Here is an 18,168-nt window from a genome sequence, read left to right as displayed (position 1 = left end):
TAAACAGCAAAACACATGCAGCACAAAACAGTGTGTGTTTCAAGGGCCTCCACAAAAAGTTAAGAAACTCAGTGCATATTTATGCTATTCATTGACTAATCAGATGAGGTGTAAGAAGTGCCATCAGCAGTTGGATGCATTTTGTCTGCCATCTCTAACACAGCTTTACTCCCAAAATGCAATAAAACTGTTGGGGGGGGGGGGAAGGGATGAGAGGGGAGAGCAACTTGTCACGCAGCATCAATGATGGATGTATTGGTCGTACCCCTTTAAAGGATATGTCCCTTTATAAGTGAGAGTAACTATAAGTGAGAGTAACTTGTAAGGCAGCATCAATGATGGAGGTATTGTTCATACCCCTTTACAGAGAAAAGGATACGTCCCTTTAAAACTATGCTAAGGGAGAGTAACTTGTCGCACAGCATCAATGACGGACGTATTGTGTCGTACCCATTTTAATGAGAAAAGGGTATGTCCCTTTAAAACCATGCATGACTGTCCGAAGATATGCGGCCAGGGCTCCCTATGACAACACACTAATGGCTGCCCAATGTCATATTCTATAGATCTGCCCTTCCTGACACCCACCACCACCCACCATCCTTCAAGCAGGAGATGCTCCAATACATGCAAGAATCATCTTTACCGATCATCATCTGAAAGCTCTCCTTCATACCTATTCTTTGGTACTTTCTACCACGCCATCAAAACTGATTGAAGTCAGCGGCTATTGTGACAGCCAATGTTTAAATATCATCACTTACAGTATTTATCATCATCACCATCAGTACACTAATATTGTGTATGTGGCATTTTTTTCAGAAAAATATTATTGTATCAACAGTAAATTGAGAATGAAATGATCTTTTGCAATGATGCAATATACAACATTTTGAAAACAATGAAGGTTTCCAGGGAAAAGACAAGTAACCACACATTTACAAGCAGGAGAAAGAAGCTGTCTAAACAATATCTCAACAGTCACTCAATAATCTATTGCTTTTATATTTCATATGCAAACAGGCAAGAACAAAATAATGGTCATTGTTGCTGTGTGAATTACAATAATATGCCTACATTTTATTGGAAATAAGAAGATAAGCCATATGTTAGTTAGGGCAACACTTCTAATCTCACATAATATAATGGATTATCTTACATTAGAAGATTTATTACATGTTTAAGGTATTTCCCTCCTTTCTGTCTGCCACCCCCCCCCCCCCCCCCCCCGAGAAAACAGGGTAAACACACACTTGCACAGATACACACATACACACACAAAATCCTCAAGCATCCTTGCCAAAGCCCTTTCAGGGCGTATAAAGGGAATGAGAATTGGTTCCTTTTGTCATCTGCTGACCACTGTATGGTCACTGGTCACTTCATTCTTTTCTTTCTATATCCACTTCTCCTTGGGGTTTGTCTGTGCCAGTGAAGTGATCATCCAGTCAGCCAACAGTGACCCACAATGATAGATATCTAACTATAGCAAAGACCAGTCTTGGTGTGGTCTTAACATGTCTCCTTCTCCCCCGCCCACTTATACATTCATGTTTGCCTTTTATTATGCACAATGTAGGTCTACAGGATCTCAGGTCAAGATTCAAATGTTGTTGTTCTATTTTTCTGCTATGTTGTCAATCTGTGAAATAAAACAGATCAATAGGGCTGTTAAAGGCAAAGCTGTGCTGATATGTTTTCAGAGATATGAACTGCATAAGCTTAATTACAGTCTGGACAGCAGTTTGTACTGCAGCAAATTCCTTCTCTTATTTTTTTTTCCACCTGATCTTCAATCAGTGTTGTATATTCTATAAACTATTTCTCGTTGCATCCTGCAATATTGCCTTCTTTGCATGATTTTGTTACTGTGTACGCTATTATTTTTGTGTACAGATATTTTCACGAATGAGGAGGTCACGGACATCTCCGCGAGATGATGTTTCCGCGAATTGACACTGAGGCCTTCATAAGCGCACTACTACCTTTTAATAGCACATGGTGACATTTTCGCGTGTTGTTAAATTCGTGGTCCAACTGTGATTCGGGAAATTCGCGAAAATTAAACCTTTGCAAAAATAACAGCTTATAAAGTCCTTGTATTTTTTTTTTTTCGTCTCACAAGAATTTGATTGCCAAAAGAGCCCTCCTTTCACATATTGTACGCATAGTGTAAAACATGAATTTGAAGCTTTTTCACAGAGTGAAACTTCATGTGATATATTTAGCCAGTTGTAAACACAAAAATGCATATCATGAGGAAGCACTAAATTCCCCACTTATGTGTTGGCATTTAATACAACCTTATCATTGCCAACTGTGTGACAATTGACAGAACTATTGCACAACATTGCTAACATTACCAAAATATGCCTTTTTTTCATGAAATTACGATGGACAGTTCAGCAGCACAGATAATATCCCGGCTTGTAGCGGAGGATGTAGGCCTAGTAATCTTCGATAGTGCTTTTCTTTCTTTCTTTCTTTCTTTCTTTCTTTCTTTCTTTCTTTCTTTCTTTCTTTCTTTCTTTCTTTCTTTCTTTCTTTCTTTCTTTCTTTCTTTCTTTCTTTCTTTCTTTCTTTCTTTCTTTCTTTCTTTCTTTCTTTCTTTCTTTCTTTCTTTCTTTCTCTTCTCCTTTTGAAACATCCTCCCTCACCAATTAAAAAAACCAACAACAAACAAAAGAAACCCTGAATGACAGAGATGAATGAAGAGGTATACATTGTAAGTAGATGGAGATTGGAATGCTGGGAAACTATTGGTTGTGGCATCCATCCGTTGGATGCCTTTCAAAAGAGCCATTTTTTCCAAGGTGTGCTTTACATTTGACCTTTCCACTCGCATGACGAGCTTCACCAAAGACCCCATTAGTTTCACAAAGGGAGCTAATAATTGGATGCTTTTTTGGCCGAATACCACTGCTGCACACACAGCTCAAACCAAAGGCATTCCTATATCTCTCTTCATAAAAGGCAGAAGATGTCTGACCTACATAGAGATTTACAGTGACAATTACGGTAAGGTTATAACAGACAAATCAACTCTTTTCAATCCATCATATGGAGGGAAAACAGCATGTTTTAACATGCTGAAAGGTGTTCAGACTTTGTGCCAAAATGATGGAAAGAGAAGCAATAAAAGATCAACTTTTTATGTCTACTGATGGAGGATTACTTGACTTTGGATGTTGAACATAAAAGCGGAGTGCTGTACAACATATTTCACGACTCATCAATCTTGTTTTCACATCACTTTTAACCCTGCCCTCCACTCCCTAACAAGTGTAAACAGTGTAAACATGTATGAGATTTGTTGAGTTAAATAGGGGATAAAAAAGAGAATAAGATACACCACATAGGACACAGACAGACAGACAGACAGACAGACACAGACACACGCACACACACACATGTACAACACAATGTCCTCACTCTGTAACTGTTCATACCCGGTTATTATTTTGAGAGGAGAGCAGTGTCTATCACAACTAATAATTTGACAGGAGATTGGCAGTTATATATTTGTTAACTGATGATAAAATTGATAAAATTTTGTACAACAACAACAAAATAGAAACTGCAAAGCAAATAATGCAGATAAATCACAAATAACTCATTGAGAATCATCAATGCCCTTTTGACTCTGAAACTTATGATACAAAAGCTAATGAGTGACATTCTTCAGCTGAATGACAGCAAATCTTGTGAAAGCTGTATTTCCTATCTGTTGCCTAGTATCACTGGAAGCTTCTCTGTAGTCGATTATGAAAACAAAACACAAATCTACTTCACAGTAGGAAATAGTTCACTAGATCCATTGTTAGTGCAGCAAACCACAATTGCAGCCATTTCCTTTCCCCGCAAATGGTAGCATAATCAAAAGTCTCTGTTTTGCAACTAACGTCACATTTAAACCAGCAAACTTTGCCCTGCAGCATGCTATGAAAGATAATGGGCAATGAAATACTGTACTCACAAGCACCTTCAAAAATACTATTTACAGTTGCCTTGTAAAAGGGCCATCAAACACCAATTCAGGAAATATCTGTATCAATAAAATAGATCATCAATGCCTATAGTGTAACTGTTTGTTTCCCTTTAATGATACAAACAGTTTTAAGCCCTCAGTACTGATGTCTGACTGCCTTCCTTTGCCTTTATTCATTCGGTCAGGATACTCAACAGACAAATTCTTCTACTTCTACAGAATGAGATACTTTGTTTGTATCTTCAGATAGCACTTCAGATACCACACCACATCTACAGAAATTAGACATCACCAGCATTCTAGCAACCTAGGTTTTCTTTGATTTCCTTTATCTCTTTCAGTTAATGGTTTTCCAAACTGGTCTGTTTTCTTGGTCTCTACCTACAAGTTGTACCCAATCTCACTTACTAAAATATTACTCTGGTGAAAAATAAATGAATAAATAATACATTTTTAGATACAGTGTGTATGTTAATCCCATATGTGCCATAAATAACAAACCAGATCTTTGTGCCACTCTTACCTGTAAAAACTATTGACCAATCAGCAAAGAACAAACGACCATGGCAGCAGGAAAGGGGCCACCCTTGGTTTCCCCTCGTTTATGACAATTTGGAACTCTCGTTATATTTCCGCTTCGCCTTGGAAACTCTCAGAAGCAGATATTTCACATAATATATAAATGCATTATAAATGCATACATGTACAGTGTACAGAAACCTCAACTACAATGCAGTACAGGTGCAGTTGCTCTAAAATCCACAACACACAAAACACACATTCACTGTAAACAGCAACAGCTTGAATTTAACAACGTATTCTTTTGCTGTATAGCCATTTTTCTTTTTTATGGCTTTGGCACAAAACAAACAAACTTTTGCAACAAAAGAAAGGTTTGTTTGTAACTGGGTTTGTTTTAACAGTAAGTGTATGTAAAGTAGATACAATACTAAATGTAATTGCTGATACAATGTATGCCATATAACTAAGCCTTCTCTTTAAAATTGGTTCACATAATTTTATAAAACAAATGCATTCTATTGCAACTTATTAACAAATTGCCCTACATCGACATAAATCGACATCGACACACTGATCAATTCAGTGCTTATTTACGTCAACGTAGGGCAATTTGTCCATCAGTTGCAATGAAAACATCTCGATGGAAGAATTTCATGAATTTGAATAATGCATTCTAGTCACAAACATACATACAAATAAGAAATCTTGGAGGTTCATGCTTCCATTTGTACCATGGACAAAAAAAAAAAAATTATATAACTGCACATATCTGCAGTAAGTCAGCATCCTAAATATCATTACTGAGAATACTGCATACTGTAACGCAAGATACATGTATTCTCGTGGCGACTTTCACGAATTGGAGCCGACCGCCTTTTTTGCTGCACAAAATTTTCGCAAATTGCCTCTAGCATTCAATGCATACAGCATAGACAAGAACTTGTGCATGTACACTGTACAGGTGTATTTTAATTTTGCAAATCTTGGTTCTCGCAAAATTCACGAAATTAAAATGCATGTGAACATTCATTGTTTTTAATAACAGTAGCACTGCTTATGCCTTCAAACAGCAAAATTGAAATCAAAGCTGCATGCTTGCATTTACCCATTGCATCTCTGGCAACCGTTTTGCTCACTAGATTTCAAATTTGTCATTTTGTCATTCTGATGTGATGATCTGGAGACGATTAAAAAGTAAACTGTCTTTCCAACATCATTGTAGTTGAGCATTCTACAGGATCCAAACAGTGTGAGTTTACACTAAATTTTGTGTACATTGAGTACAATTGCTTCAACTGCATGTACATGAACTTAGATGCCCCCAGATTTGGTTTATAAATCTTGATACATTATAGTCAAGGGCACTTCTAGCCGTTAAAGGACAAGTTCACCTTCATAGACATGTGGGTTGAGTGAATGCAGCAATAATAGTAGAAGACATCAGTGAGAGTTTGAGGAAAATCAGACAATCTGTTCAACAGTTATGAATTTTTGAAGTTTCTGCTCAGTCACGGCTGGATGAAAAGACTACTACAGCTTGTGATGTCACATGTGTACAACGATATAAAGATTTAAGAATAAAGAAAAATCAACATACAATGTATTTCCATTTTTCTCGCATAACAAAAGAACACTCAACTTCTCTCTTTCAGAAGGCAGGGGGAATACTATTACCCTTAATATACGTCAGTAACAAGTCGAAGAAATGTGCACTTTATTAAAAAAGTAGTTTTGTGAAATTCTCTTTTTATTTTCCTTATACCATTGTACCCATTTGTCATCATACACTGTAGTAGTCTTCTCATCCAGCAGTGACTGCGCAGATACTGTACTTAAAAAATCATAACTTTTGTACGGATTGTCCGATTTTCCTCAAACTTTCACTGATGTGTTCTACTAATATTGCTGCATTCTCTCAATACTTATGTATATGAAGGTGGACTTGTCCTTTAACTCTAGTAATTTAAATAGTAACATAAGATTGGACTGAAAGATAACATAAAGAAGCTCCCTTGCACTCTAACTCAGCTCAAATAGTTTGTCAAGTTTGTCAAGTTGCTGTTTTTGTTTTTTCCTGCACGATATACAATTGTAGAAAATGACAGTCAACAAGTGTTCATGCTTCACACTATAACGGACCCGATGATTCCTTAATGCACAGCCTAGCAGTGGGGGTCTAGATTGGCTCGGCATATTTTCCGGCGTCTCGTGGGGGGGAAAAAAAAGAAAAAGAAATAAATATACAGTATATTATATTGGCTGCCTGTCTAATGAAGTCAGTCTATCATCACTCGCGCTCCAATCCAGCAGAGCTCGGTGTCGCTGGGAGGAGATGCCGCTATCCCTCGTGAACTTTGATGACTTCTATCTCCTCCCTATAATACATGCCTGGCAACGGGCAGATGCCAAGTTGTTAATGAAGATGACATCAACGGAATTCCTCTGTTTGCTTGTTGCCTTACGGTGTGACTTACAAACTAATGCATGCTATGTAAGCCAAGCAGATGTTCATAGTCTATTTCTGAATACCCTTCACCATCATTCTATCTTTCCCCTTCTCTCTCCCCCTCCCTCTTCTTCATCCTTCATCCCTCTCTTTTGCTCTCTTTCGCTCTTTAGCACTCTCTCAGACTTTTCCTGTTTATTTTTCTTTAACAACTCTGTTATGACTGGCTATGTTTATATGCATCGTACATCTCATTCATATTGAAGTCCATGTGCTCTCTTGTCCTTTTCTTTATTTTCTTCTTGCATAAAATCAATATAATCACTATCATGCTCTGTACCCATCTCGGACAGAACCATTCACTACATGCAATACAAAATATTACCCTCTGCAGAAATTCATACTGTTTTAGATTTCAAACTACACTGCCTGCATGTGAAATATTTCACTTGTCACAGTTAATTTGTAAGATGAATTAGATGTTGTCATACACAGTGGCAACATACAGTGTACATGTAGCTTGTACAATACAAACCGCTCAGTCTTATTCATCCCATCATTAAAGAATGATTGCAGGGACATTGTACTGTAGATCTAAACCTTTAAGACCGACTGAATTAATGTGTGGCACTTTCTATCCCACTTTAAACAGAAGTCTTAGCTTGAAAACTTTAAAGGGTGTGTACAGTTCTGGTTGAGGTGAGGATTTAGCTTTTAACGTTTTGCAAGATATTCGGAAACCACTCTATGAGATGTCAAAGAGCATGCAATTCTAGGGGGTATCAAAAGTTTATTTGATGAAAATGGGCTTTGAAATGGCTGAGATATCTAAAAACAAGGTGAAAAAAAGAGATCCTAATAAAAGGCGTGGCCTGTTGCCTTTTATCATTATCACTTTTTTTAATATCTCAGCCATTTTAAAACCAATTTTCATCAAATAAACATTGAATCCTTCTTAAAATTACATGCTCTTTCATATTTCATAAGAGGTATCTCCTTATCTCAATTAGGAATGTTATAAACCTGAATCCCCAACTCAACCAGTACTGTACAGTCCCTTTAAGACTCCCATCATCTACCTACACTACATTGTGTAGTTCAAGATTCTGCAGATAATAGTATTCTCAATGAGTAACCATCTGGAAGCAAGACTATAAAACATTAGACTTTTTTTTTCCCAAGCGAGCTTGAAGCTACATCCAACCCCACCTCATCATACAACCACGCAGCCCATGGTCCCGATCCGTGTGATCCCAATCCGCACAAGGGCTACCAAGCACACACACACACACTGGCATATCATATCACAAGTTGGAGTCAGTTACATATCTGACATTCCGTCCTGGCCGACAGGGCCTGACTCAGGGCTTGATCCAAATACATTCACTCCCCTGTCACTGACATCCACCCCACCTACCTATAACAAAGGGGGCCTCAGTATTTAAAGGTGTAACTCACTCACTGACATCCCTGAAGCACATGCATGCCCTAATTTCAAGTTCTTCTCATTCTATATTTACATGTCCAATGTTGCACAAGCATGCACACATGCACTTTTGAAGACTAATGGTTGGCAGCAATGCTCTCTTCCACCTCCATTGACTGATACAATGTCAGTCTTTTCAGTATTGCTTTTATTTGCATCCATTGCAATTTTAGTATTCAAAATGCTCAGGGGTCAGTGAAATCATGTAGACCATTTCACAACCTGCTCGCAGTCTCCAGCACATGATACATTATATGCCTCATATATAGAGTCCTCTCATCTGATTGGTTAAAAGTGGAGTCATGAAAATAGCTGTGCCCCATTTTTGATCAAAATGACATCATGATTTACTGTGCCCAGGGCATAGAATCAACTGTGCCCTGTAAATAGGTTTGGAGACAGTCGCAACCAATGATACGACCGCCGCGCTGTCGATCAGCGTTGATTACGAGTGCTGTAAAAGAGACTAGAATCTATATTTTCGGAATCTATATTTTTGGTATATAAAACAAATAGGCCTAATGACAGCTTGATATTCGGGGCACAGTTAAAATTATGTAGGCCCTTGGTGATGTAAAACCATAACTATGCCCTCAGCTTCGCTTCGGGCATAGTTATGGTTTTCACATCACCTTGGGCCCATAATTTTAACTGTGCCCCTCATAGCAGTCATTATTTGTATATTAAAGCTCTAAACATTATGATGACTGGCAAAATGTAGGCCTATTTCAAGCAAACCCTGAGACTGAGGATGAAAGATATGTTGTAAACCGATGGTGTACAATCAACTCTCAAATATGAACCACACCTTCCCCCCCCCCCCTTTTCTTCCTCCCTCTCTCCCCTCTCTCCACCTCCTCTTCTTCCTCTCTCTCTTTCTAAACTCTGGTGTGTGTTTTTTTTTCAGTTTACATACAAGAATTGCAGTAAAGCATTGAAAACAAAACAGCCACACAAATGTATTCTTCTTCACCAGGTTGGTGGAAACTTGGTAGACCCAATTCTAGTCACCAGGAATTCTGATAAATACATGCATGTAAACCATGAAAACAATGGTTTCTCTATAAAAGTTGCGAGACTTGTCAACTTCCTGTATGAATAAAAATTCTACAATGATACTGTATAGGCCTATGCCATATATTACCTACATGAATCTCCCGAGGGTTTTTACTTTGCTTAAATTTCATGAGGCGGGTGCTCTTCACAACTTTTACAGCAAAATGAATGTGAATGATGTGATTGTGAATGCATAATACATATTTCTGTCCATCACTGTACTCAACGATCACAAATTTAACCACTCACAAAATTGTCATGAAGTCCCGATTCCCATAAAATTAGACTCGCTATATATGGTATGTACAATGCACTGTCTGTATGTAGCTCATAGAGTAAGCATGACCATCTGATTACATGTTGTATTCTCTCTACTCATGTTGTTTTGATTGACATCAAGGCTATGCTGAGCCTCCTCCACAGGAATGGAGTGTTGGAGGAGGCAAGGCTGAACTGTAGAGCAGTATCCTGGAATAAGGTCAGCAGAGGGGTCAACATGAGGTCACCTTGTTTAACCTCCAACCTTCTACAGAATATCTCCCATCAACATAATAGTTTGGTGCAACATATACACGTAAATTATTATCGCTGCCCCCTCCGCCTTTGAGACTCTAATGAGACCACATTCATGTACAATTGTGACAGCATTTGTATGTACACAATGTAGATCAACCAACATACAGTAGGCCTACGTGGTAGAAGCCTACACCATTATTGTATGAGACAGTATGTATGTGAGAACTTTGGAATGAACCAATTCTTTCTAAAGCCCCGGTCACACAGCACTCCACGTCTAAATCACGAACAAAAAGTTATGAAAATCTGGTGGACATGGTCGTAAGTGGTAATTTTTGGTCAATTTTGGTTTGGCCTTGCTTTGTAAGGGGTATGGCCATCGGTGGCTGTTCCACTGCTGAAGAACTGCCTAAGCACGGCTAACCACATCCACCACGTGTATGTACGCGGAAAAATCCATTTGTCAGTGATAAGCTGCTAAACACACGCTATTTCCCCTGATACCAACACATAACACGCGTCTGATGACCGTGCTCTGCCCGTGACAGACCGCTAAACTTTCGCGTCTTACCGCGTCTCCCCAAGTTTTAATCACTGCCGGAACACAGATTATCACATGTGTTTCACGTGTGTTGCACGTCTTTACCACGTGTGCCTCCCGTGGTTGTCCACGGGCTAAAAGTTTGAGCAGTTTAAAACTTTTTGCCGTGTCTTGACGCCGTTCCGATTTTCCCCACATCCTGCCACGTCTATAAATTGACCGTAGCTCATCTTAAACTCGACATCAACGCGAACAACATCGTCTGCTTCATGGGAGACCACTTTTTGACGGGTTTTGGCCGTGATTAAGCCGTAAAGCGCTGTGTGACCGGGCTTTGAATACAAGTACCCTCTTCACTCCATTGCAACAATATGGATCAAGAAGGAGACTTAGGAAGGTGGAACACATTGTATTATTCAAATTTTCCGATTCAGCCACATTGAAAAGAAAGTGGACAATTCTACGATACATCAATGTAAATCTGCCATGGCCGCAAAACAGTTGAGTTTTAAAAACAGGTACAATTTGCATAATACTATAAAACATGATATATTCGCGGCATGAATTTTTCGCGAATTGGTGCCGATGGCCTTTTCTGCGGCATGAAATTTTCGCGAACTGCCACCAGCATTCAATGCATGTAGTGTAGACAAGAATTTTCGCGTGCATTTTAATTTCGCGAATCTTGGCGCTCGCGAAATTCGCGAAATTAAAATGCACGCGAACATTCCTCGTTTTACAGTATGCTTTTGGAATACATAGGCCTACATTGTGCACTGTAGGCCTACATTTATATGTGTTATTGTACATATCATGTTGCATTTTTTTTCTTTTTTTTTTGTCAAGAAGTCCCAATAGAGATAAATATCTTTCAGGCAGACTTCTATCATATCAAGGAGACTCAGTACTGCAGCTCTGAATATATTTAAAAGCTAACTTGTAAAAATGTAACTCCTAATGAAAAATGTATACATTAACAATGGCCAAACTGCTTTAAAGTTCCATCATACATGTAAGAATGATATTTGTACTCTAGCATCCTGTAAGCTCTGTCTGCATGTGAGACCCAATTTAGAAAACTGCTGCAATAGATTAAACATGAAGCCAATGCACAGCACACAAATTTGGTGTACTGTATAAGTTGGACAAGTATCCACAGAATTCTCCTCAGCTTGGGCCTGAACTCTGCATTCTGAGGGTCACGGCAGCCTTTCTTTTTTTTCTTCCCATCAAATTCCTTCAAATTCCCTAGAGCTATGAGATAGCTAGACATCAAGGACCGCTTGTAAGTTTACTGCGTGTACACAGTACATGAATACCAGTCCCTGTCTACTCCAGGTTTCTACAATGGGCTTGTTGTTCGGGGAGAAAACTTGAACTAAGGCCAAGAAGGCATTGGTTTGTGATGTTGTGATCCACAGTTTTGATATGTCCTTGGAGAGTTGTGGTATTTCCTCACCGAGGAACCAGGAATAATTCTATGACTCATTCTCGATGTTTATTAGTTGTTGTTTTTTTTTTGTTCTTTGTCTCTCTCAGCAGTGTTCTGTCTTTCATTGAGGATGGTGGTTGTTCCTTCTTTTGTGTGCTTTCTTCCATAATCTCACTGGCTTCTATGATTCTACGACAATAAGCAGGACGAAAAACCACAGAGCCTTGCGCACAGACAAACAAATAAACAAAACAAAAAAATCCCAGGAAAGTATGTTGACAACAACTGCTGTGGTTTTCCTTTGGATTCTCTTTTTTTTCCCCCAAGGATTTCATATTTTCCCACAAGCAGTCATAAATTTGGAAATACACAATACTCCATCATAGACTGGACAGGGAATTTCCTCAGATTCCTGCAAAAAAAAGAACAACGACAAGCATGGAACAAACATTTTCCTCACTTTCCAGAATGTTTAGTGCTCCACCAATCAGATCATGTCACTAAAACTTCCCTCAGTCAAAGTCAGAGTGGTAAGCCCCTATTTTTTTTTCTAGGACATCCAAATCCTGCCAAACATATTCAAAATTGAAAATATAACTGATGTCACCCACAGCACTTCTAGTTCCACAACAAAGGTATTTTGTACACTCATGCTTTCACACAAGAAAGTCTGGAGATTGGTCTGCACTGTCCATTTTCCAGTTTGACCTTTAACTTTCACAATCTCTCTTCTTCAACAGATTTTCTGCTGTGGGGCTATAAATGGAGGTATTACGCACGTAGGGCCTATCCCACTGTATGGCTAGCTGATCATCACAAAGTTGGCAAAGAGAACCAACCAACAATCGCATGCATTCAGTAAATGCTGCCGCAAGAGAAGATACACCATCAATCTTCTTTAGGCTTGGGCTATGTGGGGTATCCAGGCAGAAAAGCACAGAGAGAGAGAGAGAGAGAGAGGGAGAGAGACCCCCCCCCCCCCCAAAGAAGAAAGACGCAGAAGCTTCGAGTGGGAAAAATCCATTATCCCCTGGACCCATTCATACCCAAATTTTGTGGTTGATGGATAAGTAGGGAAGACAGTGTTTGGGGATGAGCAATCCAACTGAAGCAAGTCTGACAGGAAAGGACCCTTTGTCCACCACAGTTAAATTGACCAAAGGGGGGGGGGTAGGGTGGTAGAGCTGCACTGAACTTTTCACCACCTTTTTATCACTTCACTCATCTGTTTGCGCTTGGTACAAGAATCCCCTTCTCAAGAACTTGATGAGTTTGATTTTGTGTGTGTCCTTCTCCTTTTTCCACCCTGAGGTTTGTGGACAAACTCGATTCTATTGCAGTTTAGGAATATTCAAGACAGCAGGTGAAGATTGACTTTACAATGTAGTTAGAGTTGATACACTTTGAGCCATTTTTCCCAGTAATGTCAGACTGTAACATATTAATGTCAACAGAATCATGCTTGAATCTTGAGAAAAAAAAAAACAAGAACAATATCCCTGGGGACATGGGCATACTACTACATACTATCAACTCTTAATCTTAGCAGTGAAGCTAATATCAGAATACTTGACCTCTTCACTACAACTGACCATACATACACTTTTAATAGATGACTGACATTTTTGTAATAGTGACCCATTGATGCAGCCCTGGTCAGTTGAGTGGAGGGTGAGTGGAAGGTTGAGAAGACGATGCAGTGGAAAGCACTGCTCTTGAATTTGGGTCGCCACAATAATACACATGTGTAAGTATATGTTGTCCTTGATATGTGGGAATGTGAATTGCTGCTGTATGCCAAACAGCCTTGGTTGGATAATTCCTGCAGCACCTTGTAGAAAGCTAGACTGATGATAAAACTGTCAGGTTTAAAAATTACATCATAATTGCAAAATCAAAACCCTTGCAAGCTAATTGCAAAGATATATTTTGGAATATGAAGGCCTACTTGTTTATTTCCAGAGATGACAAAATTCATTTTGGGAAAATACTGAAACTACAATTGTATCTTTGAGCCTGAAGTCAAAAATATAGTTTTGGTATGCAAAAGTGACAAATGGCTTTTCAATCAACATAGTTTTTTTTTTTCTACATTCAACAAATAGTGCATCTACAAATTATGGGAACAGCAAGCAGTCGGACAAGAATTAATCCAGACCGATAAGGTTATTGAGGTTTCCCATTTCGCCTTTGACATGTTACTAATCGTCCAATGAAACAAGGATGGGCTTTGCCTCGGCACCGTGTTTGTCTGGCTTCTGTTTGGTCTACGTTGTGGAAACTTCCCGTTTCGTGGTCTCAAAACAGCAATATTCGCGTCTGTCTGAAGGTCCTACTTCCTCTACCAGCTGTCTGTGAAAATAATTCCAGCTCTGCACTTTTTTTTTCCATCTGTCCCGCTCATACTTTTTCGATTCCAATGAACCTGTCACCTCCTATTATCACTCTACTTTCTCAATTAAGCCATTGATTATAACACCATTGGCTAATGAGTTTAATCAGGTAGATGATAAGCAACATCATTACCAGAGATCTTATCGTGGAAAAACTGTGATGACAACACCGCCATTCAGAAAGAACCTTGATGAATGCCGTGTGAAGGCATGACCACATTTTCCAGGGCTTATTCGCCGCCGGATGAATAATCGCCGTCCAAATTATCACTTCCTGGCTACCACTTACCTGCGCGTGCACGATTTTGTGATCCAGACACAAGTTTATAGACATTGTACTGATATTTTAGCTACAACTGTTGGATCCATCCAGTATTACTAAAGCTGACCCTGACAGTTTCTGTGTCAAAGCTTGTTCAGTCAGGATGTTTGATAGGGATTTTTTCCCCCATGGCTTCACACATCATTTCCACCCTTATAAGAGTTGTGGTGACATTAATTTTTAAGCAGAATAATAACACAGTCCGCAACAACCTTTAACAAAGACAAGATTTAATAGTCAAGATTTACTTTTTGTACCTGTAACCTATCTTATAACAAACAATTCACACCACTGGGCTTTCCAAGACACCCTCTTAACAGGTAAACTCTGTCAATTCCATACTATGTTTGAGTTTTAAGATCAAAGAAGCTACAGAATTTTAACATGTTGTGTATATTCACCAAAGAGTGATGTGACTATTGCAACCAGATGTGCAAACTGGAAGAGATTGTGATCACCTGTCACAAGTCTCCCCTTGACCTACATACAGATCAGACACCTTCACTAATATTAAACAGCTTGTATTTTCTTGTTTTGGCATCAATTTAATCATCAATATCAACAATATATCAATTGACTACAATTGTAGGCCTGATTGTAATCTGAAGATTTGGTACTTGTAGCATTATCAACCATGATGATGAAAGAGGATGAAGAGAGGATTTATACACTATATTTAATACCAACAACATGATTTTAATGATATTTCTGCATACAACAAAGTTTTGAGGACAGGTAATGACATCTCACATTTTTGTATTGCAGGTACAGTGTAAGATCAATTATTCAGTGAAACATGTGAAACTCTAAATTTGATTTCTTGCTATAGATTTTGTTATAACTTTTTTGTATTGATGAAAACTAACATTCTTGGTCATCAAATTTGACACTATTATAGTAAAGTTTGCTTGATCATGCCGTGGAATTGCACTTTGACATGCAGTTGGGTGTGACTGCCTGAAAGATGACACTTCCCTGGCGTGTTCAATCCCAGGGAGTAGGAAAAATGGGTTGGAAAAGATCAAACTGAAACAAAGTTTTGGCAATGACATTCTCTTCCACGGTGAAGAGCAGCTCTTTAGCATTTCTGAAAACCAAGTGAATAGAAGTGAATCTGCAAAACTTGTGAAGAAATTCCTGCAATTTGATGATAGGAATAGATAGAGACTTGACACACTAATAGAATACAAATCAATATTAAATAATACACATACACACAATAATATTACCGCTAGAATTTTAGTGTGCACTCCTAAACAAGTACACGTATGTTACACTGTAGACAGGGCTTGACATTAGTGGTTGCCTGGTTGCCTGGGGCCACTATTGTAAAAACTGATGTCAGGCCACCAAATTTCTACAAAGCCTACATTGTACTCTACAAGTACAATGTATATCTTTCTTAGGCCAGTTTTTGTAGCTAAAACTCAATGTGAATCTAGGATTTATATCCATTTTATTTTGGGCCACAGTATTTCTTCTTCTTCTTCTTTTTTTGTTTGGCCACTAAAATTTCTAATTCAAACATTTAATGGCCCAAATGGCCACAACAGAAAATGATTTAGTGTGAAATCCTGCTGTACAGCATACAATTGTGTCTGTATGCAAATTTTCACTGCTTTGGTGAAATGTCATCTGAAGAAGGCATTTCACTGGTACATGTATGATAACATGTGAAATCACATGGGAAATTTCATCTCTTACAACTGCGTTTGGCCAAGAGAATTAGGAATACCATTTGTCCAAGAATTTCTTTGATCTAGTCCTATCCTATCATGTCTACTTACATCATCATCATCATCATCATCATCATCATCATCATAATCTGTATGGGAGTGTAAGTACATGTGTACTATACTTACTTGCTTCCAGGTCAGATATGAATAGCCCACAACAGTGAGAGGATTTTTCTTAACCTAATATGTCTTTTTGTATGCATTTCAATGATCTAGAAATGGATAAGTTTAGATAGAAATTGATAATTACACTAGTATGTACAACGTACAACTAGACAAACTGCCTTCATTCACTGGGTAAGACTGAGTCCTTCATTCCTAAGTCTCTGATTTTCATTTTCATACACTCCCTTTGAAAGAAACTGTGCATGTGAAATTTTATTTGTTTAGTTTCATTAACAATCAGTAAAAACTTGGTGTCTAGAGGTTCTACATCATGAAACTTGATGTTGCAAACTTGATGTTGAAAAGTGATGTTGCATTATTTAAGACATAACCTTTTCATTTTGACTACTCATTCTTCCAAATCCACAATCATAACTTGACAATAAATCTTGCCCGCAGATCTACGAGGTCTGGAGCCACTTAGTTACAGACTGTATACCTCAAAGAGTGAGTTGAATGGATTGTGACTGAGTAGAGTCAAGTTCTTTTTGAATACTTTTTTATAAAACTATTGCACAAATCAGCTTGACCATGTACACTGTACATCTGTACCTGACAAGTTGTATTCAAATAGATTAGCACGGTCAGTTCTGTGAATTTTAAGTGTTCTCATTATGAGTGCAATCTGTAACCAGGGAGGTGGATTTGTGGACCACCTCTCTGATGCTGCAATTTAGGGATGCGGATGGATTAGTCTACTTTACAAATTACAGGAAGTCCTACTCCTTATAGTCCTAGCTATAAAAAGTAGAATTCTATGTTAATGTAGATCTAACGTTAGATGCTTTAACGGATACTGAGAGTGGAGTGAGACTGGGTAGTTTTATTTGTTGGAGTGACAACTTACGAAACTTAACAAACTTCATGGAAGTGAAGTGATTAAGGACCACGTACTTACCGAGATGTATCGTAAGATTCACAGAATTTGGGTACTGTACATTCTCGAACATCGTCTCGCTCTGCCATCTTGTCATCCGCTCTTCGCTATGGAAATCAGTCAAATAGCGTGCTGGATGCGACCCTCTCCGACATGAGTAACACTGGCCGCGAGCCCGGGCGCCCTGCACGCCAGTCTGCCGACAGTAGCTGGTGTCACGCAACTCTCCACAGGTATTGGTAGCTTCCACACTGAGATTGAAAGCAGCATTTTCAAACTCGGGAACACACCTCTGAGCCAGGCCTCTGTCATCGTAACAAGGCACAGAATTTTCATTTGCCCGGCAAAGTCCGACAAGGCCTAGCACTAACAGGATCAACTTCATCATGGTGACAGCAAAAAGTTCCGAAGAACGAAGATTTTCCACAGAACTTTTCGCGCACCTGCCTGCGAGCGTTGCAAGGGGGACGGTCGCTGGTGGTGGTGCACGGGAACCCCGAAATCCTTCGATCCAGCGATCCGAAATGAGTACACAGGTAACACAAAGGATGTGAAAAGGGTAAAACTAACAGGCCGCAGCCACACCAGTCAGCCCTTTGAAGTTTACATCACACTAACGTCGAGCAAGATGTCGTAGGGTGGCGTAGCTGCATTTAAAACGGCATTCAGTGGCAAGCTTTAGAGTGTA

At 38.9% G+C, this 18,168-nt stretch overlaps 1 protein-coding gene across 1 annotated transcript in view; it reads right to left on the bottom strand.

Annotated features, from left to right (window-relative positions):
- Positions 1–18,168, bottom strand: part of LOC139744195 (laminin subunit gamma-1-like) — a 103,912-nt gene extending 85,744 nt beyond the window's left edge. Inside the window, exon 1 of the mRNA XM_071654649.1 lies at positions 17,502–18,168. Coding sequence (XP_071510750.1) covers positions 17,502–17,868 — 367 coding nt within the window. The 5' untranslated portion in view covers positions 17,869–18,168. The remainder of the gene's footprint in view (positions 1–17,501) is intronic.

This window comes from Diadema antillarum, unplaced genomic scaffold, assembly GCF_040938485.1.
Source record: "Diadema antillarum isolate AM-2024a unplaced genomic scaffold, OU_Dant_1.0 scf00000035, whole genome shotgun sequence".
Lineage (NCBI taxonomy): Eukaryota > Metazoa > Echinodermata > Echinoidea > Diadematoida > Diadematidae > Diadema > Diadema antillarum.
Note: the sequence above shows the minus strand (reverse complement) of the source record. Positions and strands in the feature narration are given on the sequence as shown.